At 48.5% G+C, this 10397-nt stretch overlaps 1 protein-coding gene across 1 annotated transcript; it reads left to right on the plus strand.

Moving 5' to 3' along the window:
* The first annotated feature begins 200 nt into the window (after positions 1-200).
* Positions 201-4966, plus strand: TRIL (TLR4 interactor with leucine rich repeats). The gene has a single exon (XM_087750232.1). The coding sequence runs from the start codon at positions 426-428 to the stop codon at positions 2748-2750; it is 2325 nt and encodes a 774-aa protein (XP_087606358.1). The 5' UTR covers positions 201-425; the 3' UTR covers positions 2751-4966.
* Positions 4967-10397: the final 5431 nt, after the last annotated feature.

A 10397-nucleotide genomic window follows, 5' to 3' on the forward strand; every position in this document is an offset into this window, starting at 1 on the left:
AGCTCGTCTTTCTCCTGCTCCCCGCTCCGCCCGCCGCCGTCCCCCCCCGCCCTCGCCCTCCCCGCTCCGCCCCTGGGAGAGCCGGCGGAGCAGCGGCCGGCCGCGCCGCTCCGCTCCGCAGCCCGCCGGCCGCCCGCCCCCCGCGGCAGCCCCGGCCCCGCGACCGCCGAACCGCAGCCCGCGGGCCGCGAGGGGCGGCGGCAGCCCCCAGCCCTCCCGGCTGCTCCGCGCCCCCGGCCGGCCCGGGCGAGTCCATGGTGCCGGGCACCGCGACCTGCAGCAGCCGCCGCCGCGCCCGCCTGCCCGGCGCGGAGCTCAGCCCGGCGCGGAGCAGAGGAGGGGCCCATTAGCAGCCGCGGAGGAGGCGGGGGGATGCCGGAGAGACACAAAGCCGGCGGGGGAAGCAGCCCACGGCTCGTCCCGGGATGGGGGCGCCGCGCCGGGTCCGCCTGATGCTGCTGCCGCGGGTACTCTGGGGCTCCGTGCCCCTCTTTCTCCTGCTGCTGCCCGCGGCCGAGCCCATCTGCCCCGAGCCATGCGACTGCCAGCAGCACCAGCACCTCCTCTGCACCAACCGGGGCCTGCGCTCCGTGCCCAAGGCTGCCGAGCCCCAGGACATCCTCACCTACAGCCTCGGGGGCAACTTCATCGCCAACATCTCTGCCTTCGACTTCCACCGCCTGGCAGGGCTCCAGCGCCTGGACCTGCAGTACAACCGGATCCGCTCGCTGCATCCCAAGGCCTTTGAGCGCCTGGGTCGGCTGGAAGAGCTCTACCTGGGCAACAACCTGCTGCCGGCGCTGGCCCCCGGCACCCTCAGCGCCCTGGCCAAGCTGCGCATCCTCTACGTGAACGCCAACGAGATCGGCCGCCTCAGCGCCGCCTCCTTCTCCGGCCTCGGCAGCCTTGTCAAGCTGCGCCTAGATGGCAATGAGCTGGGCTCACTAGGCGACTCCACTTTCTCAGGGCTGCCGAACTTACTCTACCTGCACCTGGAGTCCAACCGCATCCGCTGGCTGAGCCGCGGTGCCTTCACCGGCCTGGCTAAGCTGCGCTTCCTCGACCTCTCGGGGAACCAGCAGAGCTCCCTTCGCCACCCGGACATCTTCGGGCCACTGCGCTCCCTCCACACCCTGCTGCTAGCCAGCAACAGCCTGCAGCAGCTGACAGGGGGGCTCTTCCAGCACCTGCCCGGCTTGGCGAAGCTCTCGCTCAGTGGAAACCGCCTGGCCCACCTGGCCCCGGATGCCTTCACGGGGCTGGGTTCGCTGAAGGAGCTGCGCCTGGAGGGAAACCTGCTGAGCCACCTGCCCGCCGCCCTGCTGGAGCCGCTGAGCAGCCTGGAGGCGCTGGATCTGAGCCGCAACGCGCTGACTGCCCTGCACCCTGCCGCCTTCGGCCGCCTCGGCCGCTTGCGGGAGCTCAGCCTGCGAGACAACGCGCTGGCCACCCTCCCCGGCGAGCTCTTTGCCTCCAGCCCGGCCCTCTACCGCCTGGAGCTGGAGGGCAACGCCTGGAGCTGCGACTGCCGCCTCCGCGGCCTCAAGCACTGGCTGGGGGCCTGGCACTCCCAGGGCCGCCTGCTCACCGTCTTCGTGCAGTGCCGCCTGCCGCCCGCCCTGGCCGGCAAGTACCTCGACTACCTGCAGGACGCCCAGCTGCCGCCGCCGCAAGACGGCGGCCCCTGCCACGACGGTGCCTCTCCCTCCTCCCCTTCCCCGCCGCCGGCAGCGGAGGAGCAGCGCCGGCCGCCGCCCTCCGCCGAGGGGGTCGGCAGCAACAGCAGCGGCGGCGACGCGGGGCTGCCCCGCGGGCCTCCGGGGCCGCCGCCGTCCGCCTCCACCGCCCGCCTGCTGGGGGCGCCCGAGGGCGCGGCCGGGCGGCCGATGGCCGCGGCGGAGGCGGCCAGCCCCACGCCGCCACCGCCGCCCGCCCGCCCGGCGGCCTCCGGGCCGGCGCCGCCCAGCGCGGCGTGGCCCCGGCGGGCCGGCAAGCCCCGCTCGGCGGCGGCCGCCGGGGTCCCGCCGCTGGTGTCCGACCCGTGCGACTTCAACAAGCTGTTCCTCTGCAACCTGTCGGTGGAGGCGGTGGGCTCCAGCTCGGTGACGGTGCGCTGGGCCGTGCGGCCGCACCGCAGCCCCCGGCTGCTGGGGCCGGCGCGGTTCCGCCTCCTCTTCGACCGCTTCGGCGCCGCCGTCAAGTTCCAGCGCTTTGTCTACCTGCCGGAGCGCGGGGAGCCGGCCGCCACCCTGCGGGAGCTCCGCCCGGACACCCCCTACCTCGTCTGCGTCGAGGGCGTCCTCGGCGGCCGCGTGTGCCCGGTGGCGCCGCGGGACCACTGCGCCGGGCTGGTCACCCTGCCCGAGAGCGGCGCGGCGGCGGGCGGGCCCCGCGGCCCCGACCAGCAGCTCCTCACCCTGGTGCTGCTGGCGGTGAACGCGCTGCTGCTCTTGGCGGCGCTGGCCGCCTGGGCCTCCCGCCTGCTGCGCAAGAAGGTGCTGGGGCGGCGGCGGCGGAAGGCGGCCCCCGTCCACGTCCGCCAGCTCTACTCCACCCGCCGGCCCCTCCGCTCCATGGGCACCGGCGTCTCCGCCGACTTCTCGGGCTTCCAGTCCCACCGGCCGCCCCGCGGCGCCGCCTGCGCTCTCAGCGAGGCCGACCTCATCGAGTTCCCCTGCGAGCGCTTCATGGACAGCGGCGGCGGCGGCCGCCACGGCGACGACCACCTGCTGCAGCGCTTCGCCGACTGAGCCCGCCACGCTACGGCTCCCGGCGGGCCCCGCGCGGGAGGCGGGCGCCGCCGTGCGGCGAGGCCCGCGGGGAGCTGCAGTCAGCGCGGCGAGGGGAGGCGGCCGCCGCCTCGGGCCGTGAGGGGGTGGCGGCGGGGTGGCGGCCTGCGAGGGCGAGAGCTGTGGTGCGGCCGCCGTCTTCAGCCGCTCTGACCGCAGGCCGAGGCCGACGCCGTCTGTGAGACGGGCTGACTCGGTCACCTCTGCCGGGAGGTCACCGTTTTCTCAGAAATCGCCACTAACCCAAGCAAAAGCCCCGACGGGCGGTAACCGTTCCGTGCCAGGAGGAGAGCAAACCGGCGGGAGCTACCGCGAAGGGCAGCCGGTGCCTCCCTTACACGAACGCAGAGCCGTGAATTTAAGCGTGCTGTTTTACAGGTGGTTTTCTGGGACTGCAGCTGGGACCAACAGTTACAGTGAGCGGCCTGGCCCCGCGCGGGGCCGCTTCGAACAGACCTTTCCGAGGCACCAGCCCTTCCTCGTCAAAAATTTGGACTGAGGGTCGTCTTTTAATGTTGCTGTTGAACTGTGTGCACCCAGCGAGTCGCCTGGAGGGCTGGAAATGTTACGTTTCGCGCTGGACAGTTTGAAGGCTGTGCCATTTTAACTCAAACCGAATGTGAGGCGATTTAATGTGCGTGAGTGTGTTTTCATACTTTTTTGTAAACGGGAAACAATAATGCAGCTGGTTAGTTTTACAGGAATATATTGCTGACACCACTAGGAAAAACTAACAGAGTTTTGTAATATGTTTACAAATGAGCTATTTTTAAATTGGTTTTGAATAAATACTGCTTGGTACTTGTACACATTAACGTGTGCTGTAGTTGTCTGGGTCCGTGATGGTCAGTAGATCACTGACCTTCACGGTGTCCATCTTCATTTCTAAATGGGTGAATGCAGAGGTGAACCGTTGATGGATAAATCATATTGGTGCCTTTCTTCAGAAGCAATAATAGGTGAGAATATTTCAGGAATGTGAAACAGCCTTTATCCTAACAGGCAATTCTCTCTTAGCCTTAGCCTACTAAAGTTAGAAGCTTTATGTACCTCACTGTGAAATAAAACATTTTTGTATATTAATCTAGATTCTGTGTTTTGTGTAGCTGAGTGAGTCGTGCTGAAGTTAAACCCTTTTGCAGTAGTATATGATGTTTGAGTTTGTTTGGTTTTGTTTTGTTTTAATTAGAATTTTGCTTTTGTTTTTTGAGCAACACTAATCACTTTATGATCAGTTGCTCTCTACTTTCTCGGACTTTTACTTTCGTAAATATTTACAGAATGCAGTTCTGTTACTATGAAATACGGTGGTTTAGTTTACATTAATAATTCTCTTTGTGTGGTCTAGAAATGAGCTAATTAAAAAGGTCCAAACTGTGGTTACACTTCAAATGCAAATGTTTTAGATGGAGTTTGGTAAATTGTTGAGACCATTGATTCTACTTCTGCTCCTTTGAATTTAATGTGCAACCTCAGATGAACTCTTGTGGAACTGAATGGTTTGAAGGAAATGTTAGTGAACTATGGAGACATTCATCTCAATATCATGCATTCATTGCTGACCTGAGGTGTTCGTGACTACAAGTTGTTTATTACCATAACTGCAAGTAGGCTATTTGGGTTTTTTTCTTTTTTTCCCTTTTTTTCTCCCTTTTTTTTTTTTTTTTCCCCAGATGAACAAGTGTTTACAAAAGACACCATAGTAACTGGTACCTTCAATTGGAGTTCAGTGACTGAATGGAGAGAACAAGACTTTATGTTCTGAGGGATTTTTGTTCAATCTTTAAATTCAAATGGGAGGAAAGGAGAGAGCGTAGGGACCGTTTTCCTTGATCTTTGCCTTTTAAATGGAGAGAAAAAAAAAAGAGCTAAGACTTGATTCTTGAGTCAGTAGCAAAAAGTCCTTTCGGATTTCATTTTGACAGGCAGCAGTTTTCATTAGTATCAGTGGCCAAACTCGATTGTCAGTGTATAGATTAAAATTTGTGACTTTTATAGATACAATATTAAATGGAATTAAAACTGAAGGAATCCAGGATCAGGTTTTATTTTTTGTTAAGAATCTTAAATTTCTGCTCTTTTGGACCCCTTGGTGCTTTTGGCCATTTGTGGCTGACTGTGGAATACGCCACTGTTTGTTGTTAGAAATGCAGTGGGGATTATTGAGTAAAGCTGTGTATCACGCTAACATTAGCTCTATCACTGGATATTCTTCCAATGGGAGATGCATAGATGCTGTACATGGTTATAATCAATTATGTCAATAAATCCATTTGCTGAAAGAAAATTGGTGTCTTAGATTGTATCTCATAATGCATCACTTCAATCATAGACTGGCTGTAACTTCTTCGTATTGCTAGCACTGCTGGTTTTTAGGACTGCAGAGAGTGCCTCATCGTTCATTCTTTCATGTATTTCACCGTACATTGTCTTTTCTATTTGATAGTGCAAACACTAAAATAATTAAAATGGCCAGTTCTGAAACAGGTAGACAACTGTCCCAAGATAGACTAATAAGGTCCTGTTACCTCAGTGAACTCATGATCCTTTCTAAGCGAAATAAGAAATGGCGATTGTTTGGGCTAATACAATTTTTTTATACTCATTGGAAGTTACAGGTCTGAGGGTTTTTCAGTATTATCAGGCTAATGATATAAACATACCATAGTGATCATATACGTGTTGTTCTAATTAATAATTCACTGCTGCTTTTTGAATTTATACAAATGTCTGGAGAACTGCTAGAATGAAATGGCTCTTTGCTCCAGTCTGGGAGAAGTAAATACATAGATCAACACAAGAAAGATGGCTAACAGAATGAAGTTGGTGACTTCTTAAGAGTCACACATACTGTAACTGTAGGATTACTTAGGCTTTATGTACAGATGTTACTTACAGCTTTTTTGCGGGGGTGGGGGGGAGCTGTATTAGCGGGTGGTTGAGGAAAGAAATGTCAGCGACATTCCATGACTGAATGATGTAAATATTACATGGGTCTATTTTTACCAGCAGTGAAGTATTTATATTTGTGTCCTTTTTAAAGTAAGGTCCTTTCCAAAGAATGACTGTAAAAACAGCCCTTTTTAAATGGATGAATCTGCCATCAATTTGTGCCCAAAATGTTTGCCCTTCTAGCAGAAACAGTTTTACTGCCCTGTCCACTCCTGGAATCCGTGCAGCTTGGAGAAGAGCGAACCGAGTGCTGTTCTCCTGCTAAGTAATTACTGGGCATGTTATCTATCAAAGATGGAAAATCATGGAAATATTGTCCCATCAAATTAAGCAGGCTACTGCTGGGGGGGATCGCAAAAGGTACCCGGGCTTCCCTGGTGGCAGTGCCGCTTGGTTCGGCAGCCTCTGCCCACCTCCTGCTCCCCGCCACAATCCCTGACCCTTTGCTGCAGCCAGCTGGCACAGTTGTTTTTGCAGCTGGAAGGTGAACTGCGCAATTGATCCTCCTGGAAAATAACCTTTCCTAGTACTTCCCATCCCCCTGTTTTTCAGGCAGCTCGGTTTCTTCGATTCTGTTCAACTTGGACAAGTATTGGAAGTGGCAAAATGTGGGGGTGCAGTGCAGAGGCGGGAAAAGGCAGTAAAAGATGGGAAGCTGCTTAAACAATCTCAGGTAGTCTTGACACCCAACGTGTCCATAGTCCAAGAAAATCTAGACTATTCACATTAGATGAAAATCCTATGTAGAGTATATATCTTTACTAGAAAATCGTTAATGATTTGCAAAACTGAGAACACTTAAACCTTCTTTATGAGATCCTAGAAACATTGAAGTTACAGCACAGGGCTAGAGAGAAATAATCTGAAGAGAGCAGGGCTATAATGGTGTCAGTGAAGGTTTACGTGTGTGTGAAAAACCCTTGTTGAAAAGCACTCTGCTTGACTATCTGCGACTGTTTTAACACAGTTGGATTTATAAAAATATTGATTTCTTTATGCAGTGCTATCTTTAGTTTTCACAATGCACCACGAATGCCACATTTTAAAATACCATCATTATTTAAACCATGTTATTACCCTTATAAGAAGGGATTTGGTAAATTTGATATATGTCTCTTGCACCTTTTCCTTTCTGCTCTTTCCTGGGAGAGTTTGGAAAATGAGGAATTGAGAGGAAAAAAAAAAGGGTCTACTCTGGTTCCATCAGGATATTTATTTAACTAGTAAACATACATTTAGATTGTAGTGTATGAGTCCACAAAAAACATTTGTTTTCATGACAGTATATGTATTTGCAGAAAAATCCTTCAGTGAGCAAGAGCGATACTACCTCAATTCCAAAAACCTGGCTGCTTACACTAATTCACGTTTCTCTGGCCACCAAGGGTGTGCATATGTTGTGTGAAGTCCACAAGTGAAGCTTTGGTTTAAAAAATTATTTTTAAAATCAAATCAGCCAAATTGTGTGTACACAGTGATGTACTTGATTTTTCATCTGGGCAACTCTTTTGAGAGGAGTTGCTATATAAATGTTGATCTATAATCTGATATTTGTTAAGTGTGAAATGGGGAATAAATGTAAGGAAACCGTGTGTGTGCTGGACACTGTATTTGTCGCTTTTGCTCCATACTAAATATGGCATAGTTTTGGCAGGCTGTCCAAATACTGCTGTTGTATTTTTCTCCATAAAAAGTTGAGTTTTCTCAAGAGCGTGCTTTAATTCCCATAGAAATTAAATTCCCATAGAAAAATAGCCAGTTGTCTTTGAACACAAATATTTATCTTAGTATCATTGTACATGAATTTATTTATATAGATGCTCCTTGATATGTTTTTTAAAATAAACCTATATCTCATTTGTTTTTAGAAACATGGCTGTAAGCATTAAGATGAATAATACAGTATGAATAAATAGCTGGAAGAAAACTGCCTAAAAACGTAATAGAGGTATTTACTAACCGAGAAGAATCTGACACTTTAAAGAGAATTTATGAATATTTATAGTGATGCATATCTCATTTGTTGTTGGATTTTTAAAGGTACTTTTATTTTTAATTTGAAAATCTATGCACAATAATTTTATGTCATAGAAATAAGCTATTAGTCCAGGGATGGGGAGGTCCCCACATACAGAAATCTTAAAAGCTATTGAGTGCTACAAAGAAAATTGGGGTACTGTTAGAAGTATTAATTCTTACTAAAGTATTAACTGTTTATTTCATTGCAAAGCTCATTTGAAGTTGCTGTCAGGCACAGCAGTCCTTAGCTAATACATTAAATGGCATCTCTTGGCTTCAATTAGATAGGCGTAATCCTATTCCTTACTTTACCAAAGTTTTTTTAATGTTCAGACAAACATATTCTCAAATCACATTAATATTTTTTTCACAATATTTCAATTTTTTGTATATTCAGTATTTCAAAACACTGCTCTTTGGAGATCCATCCGTATCTAACCTGTACTAAGGGAGAATCTGGACAAACATTAGTGTGATCTGTCAGTCAACATATATATACTACTTTGCAATGTAGCAAGTGTTCAGAGGTTGTGAAGTAAGGGTTTTATTTTTTATAATCTTGTGAGAATGAATGACCAAGAAAACGTTCATGTAGGGCCATGGCTGTGCCCTCTAGCTACGGCAAACGTATTACCGTAATATAGCACCATATGCATCAGTCTGGTCTAGTCTAGTTCATTTTATTTTGTCATGTGAGACTAGAAAAAAGACTTGATTATGAGACCTGAATCTCAAGGGAACAGAGTGCAAAAGCTTTTTGTGAAGTCCTTGGCAAAAATCCTGTTAACCAGACTTTTGCCTGGTTCATTTAATTAACTTCTCACGTGTGCAGTTTGTTTCATTGTCATTAGTTTAGTATATGTTTGCTTAGTTGTACTAAATACTTAGGAGTTATTTGAAGGCCTGGATATGTATAATAGATAAAAATCATGCACAGAAAGATAATGGGACAAATTTTCTTATTGAGAGACTGATTTATCTCATAAGGGACAAATATTTCAGGGATGGTGTTGTTAAAGTAAACCTGAATGCCAGTTTTAAGTCAAGAAAGGAATTCTCTTTCCTTGGAACATGAAGAAGGTAGGAAGGTTGTAAATAATTACATGACTCTTATTTAATTCCTTGCCAATAAGAGAAAAGATTTGCATTATGTTAACAAATTATATTACATGGAGATATGCATGTATCCTGTCTGGATCCAGAAAAGTTCACTGAAATGACATGTGTACTATCACTTTTAAACTAAGAGATTAAGAGATTAACACTGTTACACTGCTGTAGTTCATCCTGACAGTGAGGAAGACCTCTTTTCGTCTGTCCAAATCCATGTTTTAGTACAATCATTAACTTCATCTGTCGTTGTACCACTGACATATCTGTCATTGTACCATTGATATTTGTTTTCCTTCTATCTTGCTTAATGTTTAAATATTAAAGTTAAAAATTAGTTTAAATACTGAAGTTACTTAGCATGGTAGCAGCCCCTATCTGACTACTGTAAAACAATTTCAAATAAGGGAGAATATTTAGTGGTGATACCCATCAGAGGAAAGGTTAGAAATTATTTCACTCTAGAGGAACACACTCAGGAAAAGCAAGCTTTCAGAAAAAAAAAATGTTTTGTTTATAACTGAAGGATAACATGGGTTATTTGCTGTTACTATGTCATGATCTAAATCTTGAACTAATATACTACTAGACAAGGCTCATATGTTAGACTTATGAGACAATTTGGAGTGTTGCTCAGTACATATAGCAGATGTTTTAGTATGCCATTTTTTTGCAGCCACAGCTTGATCCTTCTTCTGTTTTCACTCTGTGAGAGTGAAAAGATTTCAAGACTCTTAACGTAGGTACCCATCGATAACAGGTCTGTGGCAACGGAATTAATTGTATTGCAGAACTGTGCTCTAAGATTCAGTGTTCACCTTTAAAAGGAAAAAAAAATTAGTTCTCAGATCTGATCATCTTGGAGAGATGAATCTGAGTGTTAGCTGGCATGGAAATGTCTTTCTCAGCTGATAATTACGGAAGGGGGTAAATCTTTCATCATTGTAGTAAGTTGTTAACTCTGAAACCTAAAGATGCCAAACCAGACATCAACTGTGTCATTGTTGATGACATTACCATAAGGACCCACTTAACTCATTTTCCCCCAAACCAAACTTCTCCACTTGCTCTTGTGGCCTAAAAAGATCTACTTATTATTTAAAATATTTTGTCAAAACCTTCAGTTTTTCTTTCTCTCAGCAGCACTCCTGCATTAGGTATTGACAATATAAAACTCTGCAACCTGTTGCAACTTTATAATGTAAGAGTGGCAGAAGTAACTCAGAGAGAACTGTACTCACTGAGTTCAATATGAACATGAATAAAGTAGTAAACATGCCAATAGATCTGGAACTTGCCGGTAGTTCCCGTAAGCCTGGTGCAGGTGCTGGGATCCTTGCCGTACAGTTCTGCAGTGCTGCTTGTGCCTTCTACCTGACTGCTCTTACTGTTGCAACACTACCTTCTTTGAACGTCTTACTCACTGGCACAGGGTTTTTTCCAACAGATTAGGGACATCCTGTTCAGCCTGGTATCCATTCATTTATTTGTTTTTTTCTTATCTCATTTTTAAAATTCTGTATAATG

This window comes from Nipponia nippon, unplaced genomic scaffold (assembly GCF_047370975.1).
Source record: "Nipponia nippon isolate SJK-2023a ecotype South Korea unplaced genomic scaffold, ASM4737097v1 scaffold_1, whole genome shotgun sequence".
In the NCBI taxonomy this organism is placed as follows: Eukaryota; Metazoa; Chordata; class Aves; order Pelecaniformes; family Threskiornithidae; genus Nipponia; species Nipponia nippon.